The sequence below is a fragment of the Tiliqua scincoides genome, chromosome 1 (genome assembly GCF_035046505.1).
Source record: "Tiliqua scincoides isolate rTilSci1 chromosome 1, rTilSci1.hap2, whole genome shotgun sequence".
NCBI lineage: Eukaryota > Metazoa > Chordata > Lepidosauria > Squamata > Scincidae > Tiliqua > Tiliqua scincoides.
This window is the reverse complement of record NC_089821.1, coordinates 52,453,511-52,475,825: the sequence shown is the minus strand read 5'-3', so window position 1 is coordinate 52,475,825 and position 22,315 is coordinate 52,453,511. Positions and strand designations below refer to the sequence as shown.

General features: G+C 43.4%; 1 protein-coding gene across 1 annotated transcript in view; it reads left to right on the top strand.

The window, feature by feature from the left end:
- Positions 1–22,315, top strand: part of USH1C (USH1 protein network component harmonin) — a 78,629-nt gene that overhangs the window by 10,507 nt on the left and 45,807 nt on the right. The window contains exons 3-10 of the mRNA XM_066619390.1: positions 663–806; positions 2,426–2,564; positions 10,816–10,924; positions 11,023–11,047; positions 13,044–13,101; positions 16,495–16,598; positions 21,285–21,369; positions 21,912–21,971. Coding sequence (XP_066475487.1) covers positions 663–806; positions 2,426–2,564; positions 10,816–10,924; positions 11,023–11,047; positions 13,044–13,101; positions 16,495–16,598; positions 21,285–21,369; positions 21,912–21,971 — 724 coding nt within the window. The remainder of the gene's footprint in view (positions 1–662; positions 807–2,425; positions 2,565–10,815; positions 10,925–11,022; positions 11,048–13,043; positions 13,102–16,494; positions 16,599–21,284; positions 21,370–21,911; positions 21,972–22,315) is intronic.

The following is a 22,315-nucleotide window of genomic DNA, read 5'->3' as shown; positions in this document are numbered from 1 at the left end:
GTGAATCAAGAGCTTCCATGTAGGGTGGCGAGCCCAACATGGAGGCTCTGGATCGGGTGGAGCATTGCTCCACCAGTCCCACCTCCCGCCCCCCGCTCTCTTCCCCCGGCATGCTTCTCCTGACCTTCTCCCCACTTCCTGCCTCCCCATAACGCCTCCTCTCTGCCCTCCGTCTGCCTCCTCGCTCCCTGGAATGCCTCCTCCCTGCCTCCCCCCACGCCCCCACTTACCTCACCGCTGCTCAGAAGTCACTGTGACCGCCAAGTGGTGGAGGTCGGGTGCCCACCCAGAAGTAGCTTGGTGCTGGGCAGCATTGGGCTATCACTGGCGCTCACCCAGTGGTAGGGCCTGCAAACGTGCCTTATGAGCCAGTATGCCGAGCCCAGGATTGGGCTGTTAGTCCAGTGGACTCTCAGTTTATATCCAGTAAATAATTATAAAGCTTGAATTTCTTATTTTCCTTTTATGTTAGTTGTGATGCAAAAAAGAGCATTTCCACAAGCCGCACATTATATGCCAAAGAGCCACATGTGATTCATGGTTTGGCCACCACTGCAATACAGCTTTTATTGATATAAATTTAATTTTTACTTTAAAATGTATTATGTATGTTTGTCAATTTAGTGTGCATCCACAGCATAACTATCTTCAACATTTTGTAGATCCATGAATCTTCCAGTGTTGGTGGGTGACCTGAAGTACGTAATCAATGAACCAAGCCGTCTGCCTTTGTTTGAGGCCATCCGCCCTCTTATCCCATTAAAACATCAAGTGGAATATGATCAGATGACACCTAAAAGATCAAGGTAAGTATAGAACAAGGTTCATTTCTGTATATGAGCACAAGTTTTTCATCAGTTGAAGTGTTCTTGTTAACTGATCCATAATAACTACCAGAACCTGGTTCTTCATTCACACATCATAACATGGATTCAGATTCCTGCTTCTTCTATAAACATTGACAAGAATGTCCATCCTTTTATCAGTCTGGGCAATTGTTCTGCATGAAATGCATATGCATTTAGTATGAATGCTAGATGGAAGTATGCCAACTATTTGGGAAGTACTTCAGTCTAACTGGCTGTCAGGATCATACACTCCATGCCTTATGCTCCTGTCAGGAACATAAGGAGTGTCAGGATCACTCCTGTCAGGAACATACACTCTTGTCCTGTGCTACTCTGGCATGAGCCTGGAAATGCTGCCATTTCCTGGACTGGTTGCATCTGGAATTCTCCTTGCCACTCTGAGGGAAATCTCCCCCCCCCCCCGACTGGACACATCCAGAGGTTGTCTGAGGGCCTCTCTGGCCCTTAAAGTGCCTACAGAAGGCTTTAGAAAGGTACCTCTGGTTTTATCCAAAAAACCAGAAATACGTTTCTAAGGACACAATCCAAACCTGCACTGGAGCAGGCAAGCCAGGAGGCTTGCGCTGCATCCAACGCAGGTTTGTTGGCTGCAGCCGCTCAGCCACGGGCAAGGGGAAGCTCTTCCACTTACCCATGGGTAAGGATTACGCACCCTTATAGGTCTCCTCAGACCTGCGCCACCTCCGGAGGTGGCGCAAGTCCAAGGAGAGCAGAGCAGCATGAAACCGCTCCGCACTCCCCGGGGACGGGGGTTGGGATCCGGCATAACCACCGGTTCCCAGCCCTGCCCCAGCTCCCCGAACACCTGCCCTCTCCCTGCCCAGGAACGCCTCCCCACACCCCCTCCCCACGCTCCCCCATGCCTACCTTTGCTGCTTGCGTCCGTGCAAAAGTGCTGACATAAGCAGCAGCGTGGGAACCGCGGCGGAGGCTTCTGTCTGCCTCCATGTGTCAGTGCATGTAAATGTGCTGACGCGGCTCCCAGTGACAGATGCGCAAACATGCTTTACGGCATGTTTGCAACCCTCCTATGCCGGCCCAAGGGACTTGGGGCGGCATAAGGCGTGCTTTGGATTGCGCCCTAAGGTTTTCTAGAGGTCTTAGAAGGTTTTCTGAGGGCCAGAAAGGTCATGTGTGGCCTCTCCAGCCCTCAGAAGAGCTCTGGGCACAACCGATGGGGGTCAACATTTCCCTTGGAGCAGCATGGAACCAGGTGGCACTAGGAGGCACTGGATGCCCGCTCCAGTGATGCTTCCTAGGAGCACTCGCAAGTCCTGGAAACCCCGTGTAAGGCTGCCAGGCCAAGGAAGGGGGTTGGGATATTGTGGAGTCTTCCTCTGCTCATCCTACCCCCTGTCTCACTCCTGTTCCACCCTTCCCCCACACTGTTACACACCCTCCCTGAACTTTATGGCATGTTTGCAACACTCTAGGCCAGCATTGCTGCTGCTGCAACTTCAGACTGCTCCATTAGGATTGTGTTGTGAAACATTTACATTTCTGCTGTAGATCCTTGTCTTGTCTCATTATCCTGCTCTGTCTTCCAACTTTTGCAGAAAACTGAAAGAGGTGAGGTTGGATCGCCTTCATCCTGAAGGCCTTGGAATAAGTGTGCGAGGAGGTATTGAATTTGCCTGTGGCCTTTTTATTTCTCAGCTAATGAAAGGCGGACAAGCAGATAATGTTGGTCTTCAGGTGAGAAGGAAATTCTGGTTCCTATAGCTAGAGAACAGCATACACACTCCACTGTACAGGATGCATTGGCACTGCAATTGAAAACTGATTTAGAACCAGCAAGAGGGTATGAAAAGTACTGGTAGTTGCAGACAGTTTTGGAGAATTCCTCCAAACGTCACATGATACTAAATGTATCTGCATGTAGTTACAGGTTTATGTTGACACCTGTGCAGCAAGTGTATGGTGCTATAGTTTGGACTGGAACTGCATCATAAAAGTAGGGGGCATTTAATCCTTCAGCACTGGACTGTATCACCAGTATGAAATGGCTTTATAATCCCAAATGTGCCATTTGCTGCAATGACACTCTTAAAGTTTAATGGCTGTTTCTTAGAGGCAATTTTCTGCAGAAAAGTAGGCCAGAGATAAAGGGTTAAAAAGACTGTACTACAATCCCAATCTAAACTGCAACCCTAAGTGGATGTGAGCCTGTATGAGCAAACATGAGCCTGTAACTACACACTGATGCATTTAGCACCTTGCAGTTAGGTTCTTAAAAGCCACCAATATTTCATATCAATACTACCACAATGAATGCATGCTATTCTGAAATGTGTTATGGAATTCACGGATATGGTTTTCCCCATGACATACAGTACCAAGATGTTGTTAAATGCCATAAACTCTGGGCCTTTTAAATTTTTGCTAGAATTGTGGAGTCTACCCCTTCACCACTCTCAGTTCTGTTTTGGAGCAGAATCTAGGCAATGTGTGGTGGGATGCACTCTTAAAATTATAGGCCCCTTGGTGCTGTTGTGAATCAGTGACATTGTTGCTGTGCACCAGGGCCTGGATGCTTTATTCTCTGATTACATTACTTATTGGATTGGAGGGAGATGGCCATGAGGGCTCTTTCTGTGGCATGTGTATGGGAAACCAGAGGGCAGAAAGCCAGAGGCAGTTAGCAGTGACTTTCAGTTCTTTGCATCACTTTCTTTTACTGGGTATACTGGGACAATCATAGTCTTCACTGCCACCATCCAAAACTAGGAGCCCAGAGAAAAAGAGACTGTCTTCTGCAAATTTTTCTTCTGTATCTCTGATCTGAGGAGCCCCACTTAAAGCCAAACAGTAGCAAATCTGAGTGGTCTGGTAGGCATGGTAACCTTCTCCCTTCCAAGTGAACTGCGATCAGGCAGACACAACCATAGAAGTAAATGAAGTCTATTTAAGAGACTGACAGATCAAAACAAGAGCAACAGTGAGGTGAGGGAAGGAAGGCACAGGATGAAAAGATGCCCACCCAGTCACCCAGAAGGCACCCAGAACACACACCCTTTATAGGTGTGCAACAGGTGTGCAGTGCGTACTGGAAGGGCATCATTGTGTCACTCAGCCAGACATAAAGTCTCCAGCCTGAGGCCATCAGTCTTCTGACTGTGGCCATCTGGTTGTCTAGAATGGCAGCCAGACAACTTTAATGGTTGGAGGAAGCAAGGAAACAGCTCAACAGTAGTCCACAATCCCTGTGGCAGGTGCCCCAGACCAGGATATGGGGCAGCAGGAGCCTGTTGGGAAGCAGGTGGACCCCTCGTGCTGGAGCAGGGGTACTGGGCATCATGACTTGTGGTGGTCCCCTGGGACACGGCAGAGTACAGGACTGGGGGGGGGGGAGAATAAAAGGAACCTTGTAGGAAGAAAAATCAGCGAATCTTTGCTTAGATAGAGGGCTTATATGAACAAATAACACATATTCCTACTGAGACTGTTAATCATAACCATTAATAATAGCAGATGGCACCAAATATATCTGCTTACTTTGGTTGCTATGTGATGCTAACAATCAGTTTAAGGTGCCTACATAATATTCTCTATGAGACACTTTCTAGAACCAAGTGAATAAAGGGAATTGACAGGCACTTCATTGTTCTAAATTGCAGTCTCATGATAAAGCCAAATGCTTCTGAAATTTCACCCATCTACATTATTTCACTAAATCTCCACACATTTTCTAAGCTGGAAAAAAGGTGATCTGAGAAAAGGCATAATGACTTTCTATCATAATATCAGTTTCTGGCTCCTTTTTTCTATACCATCTTGACTCATTTGTCTGAACTATGAGAAATGAAGTCATTTCTGAACCACGAAAGAGTGTGTGTGTGTGTGTGTATGTGTGTGTAATCAAGATGTGTACCAGAAACACTTGTGGCATTGACCTATTTTTTGTGAGATGTCTCAATTTTTTCTGAATTGATAGCGTTTAGCCTTTTCATGTGTTCATCCGTTTTTTGCTGCTCTCCCAGGTACTCATATCTTTGGAGATTCTATTGACAAAAAAGGGCTGGTGGCTATTATGAATAATAGAAGTGAAAAGAAATATCTGAAAAAAATAAAATTTGAAACCATCATGATTCTGCTTCTTATACTTCAGTTAATAAAATAAGGTCCCCTTTTCAAAATGTAAAAGCAACAAGCATGAAGATGTTCTATTTTCATTCTTTTCAATATCTTACGATCCAGTCCAATCCGCTTCTCCTCCCATTGATGCAGCGCTGGCAAAATGGCTGCCACTGCATCTTATGGTGGGGGGCAGCTGTAATTGTTCTCTTACTAGGGAGTAAGCCTCTGTGGTATGGGGAGGGGTCTACTCAGACCTGCCCTAGCTACATAGCTGATCAGGTTCTGCATGGACCTGCGCATCAGGATTGGATCCAGGAAGGGGGTTAGGCTTTGGTGGTTGCTGCTGCTGCCAAATCCCCTTCAAACCTGCCCACCCCATGTCCTCCCCTTATTTTTTTTAACAAATTTTGTGTGTGTGTGTGTGTGTGTGTGTGTGTGTGTGTGTGTGTGTGTGTGTGTGTGGGAGGGCGGGAGGGAGGGAGGGAGGGAGAGATGGAATGTGGCAGGAAGATTTTAGAACTTGGCTTTTGCTATAGTTAAAATCATACCTTCCATGCTATTTATAGTAAACAAACAGCTTCTGTTGAAAGGAAATAGAATAGTTTTTTTTCTTTACTATAAATAGCGTGCAGAGGGTGTGCAATTGTGACTGTTACTGGTGAAAACTAAGTGCTAAAACATCCCTACCCTTCTGCCATAGTTTTGGGCAATTATGCATGCCTCTCCTGTGATATTTGTTAAAAAGAAAAAAGGTGGGAGCCAAACACACACATTTATAACATGTAGCTTGTCCTGCAGGGAGATGCTATAATTAGATTGGTCACTGTCCTTAGAGACCTGTAATGAGGACAGAAAGGAGCCCTATGTCGCAGTCAGTGCACCCAGTGATGTAAAGGTCGATCTGGGCTGAGGACTCTTCTGTCACAAATCAAGATGGAATATGGCTTCTGGCTTATCTTAGGTGATGGTACAGAAAAGGGTTAATGAAGCACTTTCCCCACCACATACACATGTTGTTCTCCTTCTTTATCACTGGAAAACATGTTCTCCATGTGCTTCTGGTGTGGACTGACCAGAAATTTTTAAAAAATGAGCTTCCCAAATACATTAATTGCCTTAACTTTGATTTGTGTTTGTAGCATCACCATGTAGTCAAATCAGATTGTCTGCCTGGCAGTATCAGGAATCCTATTCAGTGAGGGCAATGTATGGTGCACTCACTCTGATATGAGTTTCTGAGACACTGTCATGTAGCTAAATTACATCACACAACCAATGACAAAGTTACAGCTACCTACATGATATCTGATTGGATCACCCTGTTTTTAAAAATTGGCATGAAAGTTATAGATCAAGCAAGGAGTTCTCATGAAGGAGTTTATCCTGGAAGCCACCTCTTCATCTTCAAAATTTTCATTGGTGAAAATTAAGAACAACTGAGTCGCTAGTAAGAATATGTACTGAAAATCAGAAACAGAAAAGGACCCCCCCGTACACTTAACCCGTTGAATGAGTTTTAAAAATTGCCCAGTAGATGGAGCAAGCATATCATTCCTAATATTTATAAAGACAATGATTTACTATTCTCTCAACATGGCTCAGAAGCCTGTAGTACTTTAAATCAAAACTAAAATCTGTTAACAATCTGTTCTTAAAATCAGGGCTGTTGTGTAAGGCAGCTTCAAAAGGTAGCAATAGCTGCATGATAAAAATAAGATTAATGGGCAGCAGTGCAAAGATACAGTGATGAAGACAGCTTCATCTGCTAAATTTGCTATATGTTACAAAGCTGATAAAGGCACAGAAGACCTGTTTGGTAAAAGATGGAATCCCTTAATACACTCTACTGGACCTCATGTGATCACTGCATTTTGTGGCAAGTACCAGGGCCTAGGAGAGGGAGGTAATTATACCCAGGCCCAAGGTTAGAAAGGGGGTCCAGGAGCCAAAGGATGGGGCCTGGAAAGTTCTTGGAATCTGACCTTTTCCTATCTCACCTGAACTCGCTGCCTGCGCATGATGCTGCAGCACAACCACATGCATGCAGTGTTAACTGCTGCTGCAAGCCATATACACCAGAACCAGAAAAGCATCCATGACCCTCCTTAACACAGTGTCAAATCTGGGAGGAAACTGGCCTGCTGCAGTAGCTCTCTGGCTTGTGGATCCCATAACCATGAAGGAGTGTATAGAAGCTCAGGGACCCAGCTGCGGGGCAGAACTTCATTTTGGTCCATTCTAGTGTGTGCCTAAATACAATGATGCTAATTTTCTGCAATCAATTTTCTATATTTCAGAAATTTCAGAGACTTAGGAGTGTGTCTGGTTTTCCATATTACTTTATCTAGCTGCCAATGCCACATGATAGGGTAGACCTGAGCTCTGCATCAAGAAGCCTAGTAGACCTGAGATCCAAAGACTATTGTGGCTGTCAGCACCCTCCCCCTGCCCTATTCCCCCCCCCCATTCTGCCTGCCCCCATTGCCCTCTCCTCCTATGGGAAGGGGCCCAAAAGAAACTTTGTACCCCCTGATAAAATTTCTCTCATAGGCCCTGGCAAGTACTTTCTTAATGTTCCTGCATCATCTTTACTCTGCTTTCTCCTGTTGTTCTGCCTTCCTTTCACATTCTACTTGACAATCAACATCAGCTATTTTGGTAAAAGTTTGCATACTATGTCACGTAGTAAGACTGGAAGGACATACTGTATTTCTCAATACCACTGACATTTTAATAACACAATCCCATAGACATTAGGTTTGTCTCCAGGTAAGACCTAAAATGGACCAAGTCAAGCCTCTAATGCAGAAGTGTAGAGATTCCCCTGTGAGTGCTGGGAGAATTAGGACAAAGAAAGTATTTCTTTACCCAGCTTGTAATTAGTCTGTGGAACTCCTTGCCACAAATGGTGATGACATTTTGCCTAGATGCCTTTAAGAGGGGATTGGACAAATTTCTGGAGGAAAGGTTCATCACAGATTACAAGTCATGATAGGTATGTGCAAGCTCCTGATTTTAGAAGTAGACTACCTCAGAATGCTAGATAGAGGGGAGGGCACCAGGAAGCAGGTTGTGTTGTGCTGTCTTTTGTGCTCCCTGAAGCATTTGGTGGATCACTGTTAGATACAGAAAGCTGGACTAGATGGGCCTTTGGCCTGATCCTGCGGGGCTCTTCTTATGTTGTTATGGTTTTAGGACTGTAGAAATTTGAAGGTTGACCCCAGGCATTTTTCCCATTTGCCTGTTGCTTGTCGTCTGAACAAATACTGCTAGGGAAAGTGAGAACAGGAAATAAGGACAAGGCCAGAAGGGAAGTATGAGGCTGGAAGGAGCAGGGAAAAAAGAGTTTGGGTCAGAGAGGTAAGCAAGAAACCAGTCACTATTTTCTGGAAGGGCAGTGAAGGAAGGTATTTTATGGGGAAAATTTTCCTACTACTCGAACCTCAGCTGAATCTATATAAGTTAATATTTAGCCACTGACTATGCTAATTCAGTTGATGTATTAGGAGAAGTTTAAATGTAATACCTGCCATGGAGAGGCTGTCAAAAAGTTTTTACTCCTGTTGGTGCTTCATCTGATGGTAATCATGATGTTGAAAAATCTCTTAGGCTGCACACTATACACACTTGGGAATAAGTTCCATTTAACTCAGTGGGACTTGCTTCTGTGTAGACATCAATAGGATTGTACTGTTAGCCACTTTAGCATCCCACAGTAGGGGAGGTAGGGGTAGCTCAGTAACAGAGGTCATGCTTTGCATACAGAAGCTCTCAAGTTTACTCCTATGTTTCTCAGGGTAGAGCAGTAAAGGACCCTAGTCTAAAACCCCAAAGTGCTGCTGCCACTCAAAATAGACTGAAATGAAGTAGCTTGACCAACCATCTACCTCTGTATATAAGACAGCTTCCTGTGTTCCTATCTGTACATCATTTCCACATCAGCATTTATTGCCTGGGTCATGCAGCCATGTGCAATTGCGTGTGTAATTGACTCCTGCATGGGATAAAAGACTTTTAAGCAGGCTTTTCATAATCCTCCTCATGGGAATTGTAATATTTCAACCAGTTCATGGCATAGGGCATATTTTGGACTATACTACTTAAACTGAGAGAAGGGTGTTCTTTGCAGCTCTGTCAAGATCACACTCATGGCCCGTGTCCCATGGTCTTCAGGTAATGTAGACCTAATCTTTCCAGCCATTGTCTCCATTTACAGCAGTGGTTCCCAAGCTTTAGGAGCCTGTGTAGATCATTAAGCCAAAAATTGGGATCATCATGGACCAGATACAAGTGCCCCACCCCTGCACATAAAAAAATACAATTAAATTTCTAACAGATAAGATTTATTAGACCTCTGTATGTATTATTGTAAATGCATTATTTATAGAGTGGATTTTGCTGCCGGCTGCAGCTGTGGGCAGTTTGATCTCTGCCTTCTCTGGTGGTCCATGGGAAAGTGCTCATTTGGGGAAATGCTGCAAATGCCAGCTGTGGGTGGTCCATTCTCCACCCTCCCTGGTGATCCATGTGGGAGTGCTCATTCGGCGAAACTCTGGAAGTGATAGAAAGCTATCTTTTTGGTTTCAGACTTCACAGACCACTTCTCAGGGTCTAGCTGACCACCATGGACCACAGGTTGGGAACCAGAGACTTACAAGCTTGTAATATGTTGTGTTTGGTTTGCTGATGACTTAGATTAATCACTAGTTAATGTATCTGGAGAGCTTGGTAGGGTCTTGCAAGCAGAAAGATTTAAGCCATGTTGCTACAAGCTGGTTAAAGGCTGCACATGAAGACCTATATACCCTTCTTTGCCTCATTCTGACTTCTCCTTGAACTGCTCCCATACCTGCTTAGCTTCCTATCTTCATGCTGTTGAGTGTCAAGTTATAGCCCCTTTTAACTAGGCCTGGTATGTTGGTCTCTCCTTTGTTCACATGCTCCACTGCACACACACATAGTACTGGCTGAAAATGAAGCATAACACAAAAGCAAAACATAAATCATAATTTCCAAATATAAGAATAAGACTAATCAAACATAAAGCTGAACTGTTTGCAACAAATCCTAGATATAATCTGAGCATAGCAATGTTTTTATTCCAAGTCAGATGGAATTGCGGAGTCTTATTCTACTGAACCATGCCCTGCATATTAGCAAGTGGCTTAATAGCAGGAAGTGGATGTCACTAAGAAGAAAGAGCCTGTTCCATGAGAAAAACCAAATGTTAAAAAAATACAGAAATGCTCAAGCATATGGTTCATGGTCAAATTGCTAGCATCCTGTAAACAATATAGGTTGTGTTTTTTTTCCTAATCATCAAATGGATTATATAATTAGAAAAAGAATTGCTCTCTATCTACCCATTTCTATAAAAATCATGTATTTATACAAAAAAGTCTGTATTATTAGAATGTCTTTGTTTAGTGTTACTATAGGACACGGAATGCTGTATATTTCTGTTGACTTCCTGTAAAAAAAATGAGTCATACCATGTCAAGGTGTCAGCTGATGTGTCATCCACATGCAACAGCTTCAATATCAGTTCTTAGATCAAGGAGGAAGAATTGTGTTCATTAGACATAAGACTCAGCAAGGCATTAGGGTATATTTAGGTTCATCAAATGCAATCAAGGTATTGTATGTGGTTTACCAGTTTCTTCATGGACTACCTTCAAATGCTTCCTATTCTATATTTCCCATGGGGGTAACCTGATTTTCTACAAGAAAAGAAAAAACAACCATTTTCAAACTGAACTGAATATTGTTAATTATTTTCATCAGGCGCACTCTGATGAACAATCAGATCGTTTCTTCTGAAACATGCTATAGATATTTATTTGCCCTTTTATTTGCCCTTTTTACTAAGGTTGGAGATGAGATTGTTCGAATAAATGGATACTCCATTTCTTCATGCACCCATGAAGAAGTGATTAATCTTATTCGCACAAAGAAAACCGTGTCTATAAAAGTGCGACGTGAGTAAAACATTGTTTTGATATTTTGCTACAGTTCCTGTACTCACTGCTGTTTAGATAAGATATAAATTTATATTGTACTTCTTTTTTTACTGCAGATGTTGGCATGATACCTGTCAAAAGGTAATATAATGCATTTTTTTCCTGAGTGCATTTTTTCTATGCAACATGGATTATATATCATAATTTTCAGAGTACCTTTCAGCTTTCTCTACTTGATCATCTTTGCACTTCTGAAACCTCTGCACCTTTATGGATCCTGCAAATATCACAGCTTGGAATGCCTAGTAGGGAACTGTCCTTTCTTGGTTTGTTTTATATTTGCAAGTCTACATTGCAGTCTCATTGTTGATTTACTTTGTAAATTATATTTCATTCTCCTGATAGAGAAATGAGGAAACACCTGAAAACTGGACATGTCATAAGCCACAATTCAATACAGGCACACATTATATAAATGGTCTTAACCTATTTTTGCCTATACACATTTGTACACATTTGATCCCTGCTGCGTATATACTATGTTGGGCAGAAATGGCTTAAGCAGAGGTGTAACTAGGGTGGAGCCTGAGGGGCACCTGCCCCTGACGGTACACCAAGTGGGGGCAAAGCTGACAGTGCCTTCTCCTCTGAGGAGAAACTGGAAGTGACATCGCAATGTCACATGACATCATGACATCACTGCTCTGGCTGTCAGGTCTTCTAGTTACACCTCTGGTCTTAAGCACATTTGATAGAACTACTCTGTGCTGGACTGTAGTCATGCACTATAGACAAGTAAGGCTGTATCTTGTGGTAAAGCACATGTTAAAGTTCCCAAGTTCAGTGCCTAGAAGGCAGGATAGAGAAATTACCTGTCTAAAATTCTGAAAAACTCCAGTGGTTTGGCTGAGTATAAGGTAACTTTCAGTGTCCCAGGTTACCTGAGTTTTTTTAAACCATTTCTGCCCAGCACACAGGTGTACACATTTGATCCCTATTGCGTATTTGCAACGTTGGGCAGAAATAGCTTAAAAACCCTTTAGGTTCCTAAAGTGCTTTCTTAAAAATGGTTTGTGACAAAGTCCAGCCAACCTAATTTGCATGCTGATATACTTGTTGGGAAAGACTGTAAACACAAATTACTTGATCTATATAGGACATAATTCATATTGTTCATCTCAGTCTTTTGAGATAATCAAGTACATCTGAGTACATCTCAGTCTTTTGGGTTGTTCTTTTGGTACAAAATGAAGGTTGTTCAAAGCTCATTAAAATCACCTGCCAGCCAATGGACAGATAATCGTTTACAGTTCTCAGCCATTCCACAACAAATAACAGCCCAATCCTAGCCAACTTTTGACGGTCCTAAGGAACAGGGTGCATGCTGCATTCTGCAATGGAGGGGAGCAGAGTCCCCCTCAGTGTAAGGGAAGTAAGAGAAAGTTTTTTCCCTTACCTTGGGGCTGCATTGAGCCTGTACTGGTTCTGGAAGGTTGGTTAGAATTGGGCTGCAACAGCCCAATCCTTCTTCTTCCCCCCACCACCACTGCAGCGACACCAAACTGGCAAGGGCTGCATCCCCTGGATGGGGGAGGAGGCTTTAGCAGGGGAAAAGGATTGTAAATCTGCTTAACCCTGCATAAGCCTCCCAACCTATGATGAGTCTCCTCAGACCTGTGCTGGCAATTTTGCTGGTGCAAGTCTGAGAAGAGAGAGGGGGGAGGGGAACTGCTGCTAGAGGGGATTAAATCCAGCACTGGCCTTCCATGACAGATCCACCCCACCTCTGTAATGTCCTTCTACCACCCCCTCCCATCACTCTCATCAATAAATGCTCCAGTGAGCAGGGATGTTAGCAGTGGCAGAGGCGGGAAGATGCAGGCCTTCCCACTGGCGCTCCCAGGAGTGCACTAACTCACGCACTGTCAGAACACTTTTTGAAACAGGCACTGACTGCTTTATGGCAGTCAGCACTGTCATAGGAGCCTCACCACCATGAGGCGGCAAGGGGAAGATTGGGCTCTAAATCAGCTCTTGCTAACTGGACCTCTGCTATGGAATATAAAGAATAGTGCATTTGTATTTGCATTGTTTGTAAGTAATGGCTTTATAAGTAAAGGCTTTCATTTGTCTCTAGTTCTCCGGATGAACCTCTCAAGTGGCAATTTGTAGACCAGTTTGTATCAGATCCCGGGGTGAGACATAATTTGGCTTTAAGAAACTATGTTTTGTTGCACTGAAATGTCATTTTGAAAAGTATGGTCATTATCAGAAGAATACTGTATTTGCATCTATTTATAATACAGTTTATTGAGCATTGGATAAACCTCTTAGCTGCATATTAAGAGACCTATTAAAAATGGAAGTAATGTGTATGTGCACTGTGTATTTCCCAGACATTTGAGATATTAGAATATGTTTCATTCTGAGTCAAAGCCAGTGCAGTACAGCACAGCAATATGTGGCACTTTTGTTAGGGACCAGAGTGTAAGATGAAAGTGAAAAATTATGAATGTCACAGCATAGGCTTATTCTAGGCTTATTCTTACCCCATGGGGGCTGGGGGATAAGAATAGGCCCTCAGTTTGGCTGTACTTGTTGTAAGAGGCGATTAAACAGCCACCGGGTAGATGGGACTCGTTAGCCTGAAAAGGCAGCTCATCTGAGAGAAGGAAAACTCTGATCCCAAACCTCCACTGCCTTGTGGCTACATCCAGTTATGGAAAAGGCTTCAGGAGTCAACCTCGAGGCAAAATCCAGAGCCGGAGTCCCTGAGGCAGTTCGCGGCTGTATACAGTCACGCTCTGACAACTCCTGCAATGCCGCTGGAACCAACCGTATTGGCTTCTGCCTTTCCATTGAACCATTTCAGTGACATGGAGATGGGGGGTTTGCTGCATGGGTAACAGTCTATCCTCCATATCTACTTTACCCAGGCTTCGTGCACTGGAGAGGACACTAACCACCATTCACAGCGTGATACCATAGTCTTCTGAGACTGAAGGATGCCTATGTAAGGCTTATTTAGCTTACAAACATATTTTGGCCAGCAAAAAAACTTAAATAAGTATATAACACATGTGAATGTGTACAAAATGTAAATACACAGAAATAAAGAAAAATATACACAAGAAAGTTGATGAATATTGTGGAAGGTTGGATGAAATCATACGAAAGAGGTAAGCACATGAATGAAATTTGAAATGTGGTTATAACTGAAAACAACTGAAAGAGTAAAGTCAAATGGATGGAAGTCAAGGTATTGCTCTACAGTATATGAATTGAGGGTTAGACTGGAGAGATTGGAGTTTGAATCCCAGTCAGCCATGGCACTCATTTCAGACAATTAGCCTAACTTACTTTACAGGGTTGTTCTGTGGATAAAATAGTGTGTTTTATATATGTTACCATGAACTCACTAGAGAAAATATGGCATACAAACATGCTACATAAATTTAACAAATCACACAGGTGATGACTGTCATCAATCTTCCAAAACCTCACATCTCAGATTCTTTCCCTTATTATCTTTCCAAATTATCCGAATAATTAAAACTTTAACTAAAACTATCAGAAATTTTACATGGTACTAAATGCATATACCCTGCTGCTACCAAGCTGTGGCCCACTAGGGCTTAGTGCATGTATTATCCTTGGTGATTGACTTGTCTTCACACCACTGCTAGTTATGACTGAATGACAGCAATCATGTGGGTGTGATTTGAACGTAATGTTGCTGTTCAGAAAATTGAACCTATTTGCTCAGGCAGGGACATTTAGAATTATGAGTCATGTTTGCAATATTTCATCTTTGTTTGTTTGGATACTGTATCAGGGAGCACGTTATCACCGTATTGATAAGGTACATTCATTCAGTAAATACAAAAATGAAAGGCTTTGGAAGCATTAAACAATCATAGTTTTTAGAAACGGATTGGTTCCCCAGCATTAAATGCAATCCTGAAAGTGGTCATTTAGTGTCAGAATACAGGTTGAGACTAATTATTCGCATGAGTTCCTTTCCAAGCACTCATGTGGATAAAAAAACAAAGCACTTTAGCAAATCAATTTAAAAAACAAATTTTCTTTGCTCCAGTGATTGAAAAACAGCCTTGCTGACCTTTTGACTCTAAGATAAGAGTCATTAAGAAGACAATCCATCAGCACTTCACTCAGCCCCTCCCTTTACCAATGCAAAATGATCCCTTTCTTTCAAGTGCTGGGCAAAGGGAGGGGTCCAAAGGAGAGAGAAGGATTGATGGATTGTTAGCCTGCTGCCCTCTCTCTCTCTCTCTCTCTCATTAAGGAGGCTGTTGTTAAAGGACTGTTCAGTTTTTAAAACTGATTTTAAAGGGATGCATTTTTCCCCTTCTCCAGGGATCAGCACATTCTTTCTCATTTGCAGGGGCCATTCATGTTGAGTCAAATCCATGTATAAAAAATCCGTGTATAAATAGGCTGGACCTGTAATTTCCATGCTTTAAGGGACTGTTTTCAGTTTCAACATATTACCAACTAGAATGCCAGGAACAATAAGATTATAGATTAATTTGATGATTTATTACAGCACTGAGTGAAATCTATCATGGCAGTCTTTTACAAGGATCACTTCTCAGAACCCCATTGTTTACTAATGGCTGTTAATGTACATAATGTTCAGTATATATAAACAGATCAAAAATAGCATTATATGCTTTTGTCCAACTTTTCTGAGTGGTGAGAGGTTTCAGGGGTATAGCGCTACCTGGAATCTGGTTTCCTGGGGAGGAGAAAGAATTGAAATTTTATGTTATCTCTGTAATATTTGCTTTGTTTACAAATATATAGGATGAGCATTAGATGCAGATAGCAAAATACGCCTTTGAAGCTATAATAAATCATAATTCCCCAGCAGTTCTGCACCCTAGACTCCTAGCCTGCTGTCACCCAGTCGCTTCATTCTAGTCTTCCTTATCTTTCGGTCAGATCACCCTCAGCTCCAACTGTCTGACTTTTACCAACTTTCTAATGGAGGTTTCTGTTCTGCTAGGGATGTTTCTCTTTCAGTCTTCCATTTAAGAAGATTGTGATCCACAATTCTTGGGGGCTTCAGTGTTTTGCCAGCCACAACTCTGCATATAAGAAAGATACTTGTCAGTTAATAGTCACAATAATCCCATTACCTAATTTCACAATATGGATAGTCCCTCATTTAAGGACATCCAATTTACAGAAGTCCCAAATTATGGAGGCTATGTTGGCACTTTCGTGCTGATGCAGTCTGCCCAGTCTTGTGCTTTCATGTAGGTGCAAAACCACTGACCCAGCAAGAGCTGGCCAAACAACCACATCATCAGCACTTTCACACAATCACATCTGTCTGACCTTGTGCTTTTGCATCTGCATGAAAGACCTGTTCTGGCTTCTGACAAATGTTCAGAACCGCACCCGTACACAAGTCTGGAACTGTCTGTATTTTATTATTTTTCTGATGCATAGTGAAACTTTAGATAAATTTCCATGGTCAAAGAAATGAATGTACTTAATTAATGGTAGTCAGTGAACAGCAAAATTTCAGAAACTCTAACACCTTTTCTTTTTCACTGCAGGAAGGTAAAGGCAGTGTGGCAGGACTTGCATCATATGGAACAAAAAATAATAAAGAAAAAAAGGTGTTCATTAGCTTGATTGGTACAAGGGGCATGGGGTGCAGGTGAGCCATCATTTATCCTAGTCCTCATTTCCTATCAGTCATTTCGTTGTCTGGAAAACATGAATAGCCTGATCCAGCCACAGTTAAGCACTTTTACATCTCATTGATTTTAGTGCAGAGTTAAGCACTTGCTTTACACATCCACTGAAATCAGCTTGATTTCAAAATGCTTAACTTTTGTCAGGTCATGTGCAGTGTAAAAATGTTGATACAAATGTTTTGAAACCAATCCAGATCCCACTTATGGGTCAACAGCAGAACTCTTTTGGCACCGGAGCCTGATACAGGACAATTATAGACTAGGGGTGGTTTGTTTGTTTGTTTGTTTGTTTGTTTGTTTGTTTGTTTGTTTGTTTGTTTGTTTGTTTGTTTGTTTTAAAAAGTTATATCCCAACTTTCTCCAAGTAAGACTCAGGGTGGTTTACAACAGCAATTAAAACAGTTATAAATATAATAAAACAAAATAGCAGCAACAATAGCCATTAACAGTCCAATCCTAAGCTCCCTGGCACTGTCATGTGCAGTGATACCAAAATGGCTACAGCTGCATCCATCAGGGCCAAGGAGGCTACCAGAGGTCTCCTCAGGGGAAGGGCACTTTTGTTCCCTTCCCCCAAGGAAAGTTCCAGGCCCAGCGAAGGGGCTACTCGCAACTGCACCAGCTATTTTGCCAGCACAGACGAGAGAAGCCCCGTGTTGGATTTTGCAGCCCAGCGCAGTGGATAGGATCTAGCAGAGGAGGCCTCTGCCAGTGCTGCCCCTCTCCTGGGCACTCCCCTCCGCCCACCCTGGAACGCCTATCCTGCTCTGAAAAGCTGCACCACCACCTGGCAATGCTACTTACTGGTGGTGGCTGTCCACCTGGTGCTGAGGCCCAGCGCTTGCCCAGCACCAGCGCTCCCTCCTTCCTGGGTGCTGTAAATGTGCCTTACGGCACCTTTGCAACACTCAGCACCAGAGGTATTAGTGTAGTGCAGTGTTTCTCAAACTGTGGGTTGTGACCCACTAGTGGGTTGCAAGCCAATTTCAGGTGGGTCCCATTCATTTCAATATTTCATTTTTTATGTATTAGATTTGATGCTACCATGATATGTGACTGCATTTGGGGAAATGTTACAGACCAGTACTTTTAACAAGCTACTATGTATATTCTTTTAACAATGATAGTCAATGGGACTTACTCCTGGGTAAGTGTGGGTAGGATTGTAAAAAATTTTCCTGCTTGATGTCACTTTCGGTCATGACAATCACTTCTGGTGGGTCCTGAAAGATTCTCATTCTAAAAAGTGGGCCCCGTTGCTAAATGTGTGAGAACCACTGGTGTAGTGTATTAGCGATATTAGTGTAATATATTATTGTACTGCCGGCGCTAAAGCTCTTAGGATAGGGCTCTAAATCAGCTTTCAAAACCAAAGAAGGGAATGGTAAAAACACCAAGATCTTGTATCCCTTATTTTGCAAAGCAAAGAGAAGTGAAGATTAGCATGGTCACCACAACATTCATGAACTATATTCTCTTCTCATATTGACTAAAATAGTTCCATTTTCTACAATGAACCTGTATATTATTCTGGAAAAGGCTTGGGCAAAAGAATTCCTGTCAGTGTTCTTTGTTGGCATGCTGATAATTGTTTGTGATTTTTGACACATCTAATTGGTCAACAGCCAGGACTATGCTAGAATGTTGGAACTAGCAAGTTGATAAGTATGGCAGAATGTTGACACTAGCAAGTTGGTAAGATCTATGGCATTAAGTGATTAGCCACCCAATCCTATCCATTCCCCCCCCCCAAGTGATACAGCCGCCCTAAGAAGGATTACACTGTATCCTGCGGGGCGGGGGGGGGGATTTGGAAGGTTAGGAGAGGTAAGGGAACATATTTTTCCTTTCCTCCCCATAAGCCCCTCAACTGGCAACTGGTCTCCTTGGACCTACACCAGCTCCTTAGTTGACCTAAGTCCAAGGAGAAAAAGGGAGTGTGCCAGCTGTTATCAAAGGGGATAGCATCTGGCACAAGCCATCTGTGTTGGGTGCCAGGCAGGAGGTCTGGCTCAGTTGGTAGAGCTGCCACCTTGTATGCCTGAAGATCTGAGGCTGCCAATTCGAAACAACCGGAAGTACCTGAGAACTGACGACACACTGATATACTGATGAGTTGACCCTAGGTGGCAGAGAGGAGTTGCCGTCAAGTGGAGCATGGAAGGCGAAGGGCCAGAGAGAGGCCAGACTGGGAAGGAATCCAGCTGGAATGAGGAGATCTATGGAAGACTAGAACTATTCAATTGTAAAAATCCCTACGGGGGTTTAGAACAGCCTGCCTATGTAAACCGCCTTGGATTAAAGTCTGAGGAGAAATCTGACGACCAAAGAAAGGCGGTATATAAATACCTGTATAAATAAAATAAATAAATTCACTCCCACCTCCATCATGCCCCCATTCCTCCCTATTTTGCCCACCCATTCCACCTCAACTCCCAACCTATGTGGTTTGTCAGGAGCTCTGTCTCTTGCCACTGTATGTGGAGCTGGTTTGGCCTCTCTGGTGGTGGGTTGGTTGTATGCAGCTCCAGGCCATTTCTGATGGCTGTAAATCATGTCCCACTGCCAAAATGCTAGTTCCAAGAGCAGAGAAGGGGGATAGGATTAGGCCAGGGGTGCTCAACACGTCGATCCCGATCTACCAGTCGATCGCGAGGCAAAATGAGTCGATCGCAGAGCCCTTAGTCTACTCTAGTCTATAGACTAAGGGCTCTGCAATCGACTCATTTTGCCTTTAGCTGCTAAAGGGTTGAGCTTGACTTTGCAGGACAGCCCTCGCTAATTGATTGTAGAGCTCTAGCTAGACCTCTCCCAACCGGGCCACGTGGGAGCGGCGAGGTTGCTTCGGGGGTGGCAGGCAGGCTGCAGATTTCTGCCCTTCACATCACCAGCTCGGGCTCTTGCGATGGCTCAGCTTCAGGCGCGCTTCTTCACCGATGACACGAGGTATGTGTGGGAAGGAGCCTGGCTGGGGCTGCAGTGCTAGCCACTTACACGGGAGTAAGCCCTGTTGGCTCTAATGGCACTTTCTTCTGAGTAGACATGCCTAGGATGGGGCTCTGAGGCTGCAAGCTTGTCCACACTTCCCTGGGAGGAAGCCCCACTGGCTCTAACGGGGCTTACTTCTGGGTAGACATGCATAGGATGGGGCTCTGGCTTTGTGGAACTAAAACTGAGCCACATAGTCAATTCAGTCCCAATGGAACTGCAAGGTTGTTTTGTACCATCACTTCACACTTCCCTGGAGGTGAATCCTTTGAACACAGATTTACTTCTGAGTAAACATGCAGAAAACTGTACTGTTAATTGCTTTTCCCCCCCTATAACTTTTTCTTTGTATTCCCCTGTGCATCTGTTTGCTAAATGCAGACACTTTATGCATCTGATAAAATGGGCTTTGGAGCCCAATCCCATGCATGTCTACTCAGAAGTACATCTCCTTATAATCAATGGGACTTGCTCCCATGAAAGTATGGGTAGGATTGCAGCCCTACAACACAGTCCTATGCTTGTTCTATCCTGAATTAAATTCCATAATAGGCAATGGTGCTTACTCCCAGGTAAATGTGCATAGGATCAATCCTATGCCTGTCTACTCAGAAGTAAGTCCCATTATAGTCAATGGTTCTTACATCCAGGTAACTGTAGTGGAGCTAAACAAGGGTTGGGCTTGACTTTGCAGGGAAGGCTCGGAGCAGAACTTCGGTTGTGCCTTGGAGAACCTGAGGAGCATCTCCAGAAGGGCTCGGGAGCAGCCCTGGACTGTCTGGAGGAGTTGCTTGGGGCCACTCAGAAGTGCTGCTGATGCAGGGTGGTGGCAGCCTCAGGCTGGGGAAGTTCAGCAGCAATTGAGAGATGCAGGTGCCCAAGGCTGCGGTCCTCTCCTCACTTACCCGGGAGTAAGCCCCATTGACTAGCATGGAACTTACTTCTGAGGAGACAGGCTTAGGCTTGGGCACACAAGCTGCAATCCTCTCCACACTTACCCGGGAGTAAGCCCCATTGACTAGCATGGAGCTTGCTTCTGAGGGGACATGCAAAAAATTGGGCTGTAAAGCAGGGATGCTCAAACTTTCAACTTTAGGGGTGCTGGACCTTTAACAAGTGTATAGAAGAGAGAATTTCAGCAGGTGCAACTTGTCATCCCACAGATGACAAGCTGCACCTGCTGAAATTCTCTCCTACACAATTTTAAAGGTCCAGGATCCCTAAAGTTGAAAGTTTGAGCACCCCTGCTCTAATGCTCCTATCCACACTTACCGGAGAGTAGTCCCCATTGACTAGCATGGGACTTACTTCTGAGTAGACACCATAGGGTTGGGCTCTGAGGTTGCAATTCTGTTCACATTTACACAGGAGTAAGCCCCACTGACTATAATGGGATTTAAAAAAAACTCTGGTAGATCTCCGGGCCTTGCTGGGTTTCAAAGTAGCTCTTGAGCCAAAAAAGTGTGAGCACCCCTGGATTAGGCTGTAGGTGAGGTGCACCAGCAATGCATCTACTCCAGTGTATTCCATTAATCTGAAACTAATATAGAAGAAAGTAAAGAGCTTGTGTCAATGTATGTGTCAAGATTTTAATGAAGATAATTTATTAATATTTTGATATACAATAATATGTCATTTCTTTTTGTTGTTTATTCTAGTATTTCCAGTGGTCCTACACAAAAACCAGGTATTTTCATCAGCAACGTTAAACCACATTCTCTGTCTGCAGAAGTAGGATTAGAGGTGAGTAAGACTGTATATAAACCCTTTTGGAATAGAATAGTTTCTGTTTGAAATCAGTTCTCACTGACAATGATCACAGGAATCAAAAGCAATCAGTTCACATATAATGAAGAATCAGGATTTTAAACCAAAGTTCTGTGTGATGTTCCAAGACTCACACACTCTTCCCTCCCCTTTCCATGTGGAAGGGGAAACAATTTTGCTTCCAAAACGGGTTTCAAATAAAACTCAAGAGTTTTCTGGCTTGTTTTCAGCTCTGTCCAGAACAAGCTAAGATTTGCTGGTTTTGGATGTCAGAATTCATCCTGCTTGTTTGAAGTCAGAATTTGAAGTAGAATCCTTTCTTCTTCTGTGTGACAAAGGGCAGAGAAACTGTGTGAGGCCAAGACTTGGAGACCACATGCAGAACCATAGTTTAATCCTGGTAAATTGATGGGTTAGTATTCCATAACAAGTTGCTCAAGGACTGCAGTCTAAAAAAGAGAGGGTATCACTTACAACCTCATTTATTTTTATTTATTTTCTTGATTGCTTGCCTTTAGGTGGGTGATCAAATAGTTGAAGTAAATGGAATGGACTTTTCGAATGTGGATCATAAAGAGGTAAAGAAAACAATCTGTTCTGCACTCCATTGATCTATATCAGCCATTTTCAACCACTGTGCCGTGGCACACGGGTGTGCCATGAATGGTCTGCTGGTGTACCACAGGAGTTTGGAAGAGGGTCATTTATTAGTAGGGCCATTGGAGAATGTGGGCTCCCCTCCTGTAACCAAAAAGGGCTGTTATGTTTTAAGGGGAATTATTATATTACCCTTTTGGAAACTTCAGGATCACAGGCTGGATAACAAGACAGCGTAATGCAAAGAAATTCCTTGTTTAGCTTAAAGAGGAGACTGGGAGAAAGATCACTTTCAATCAAAGATTATATTTTTATTACAAAAACA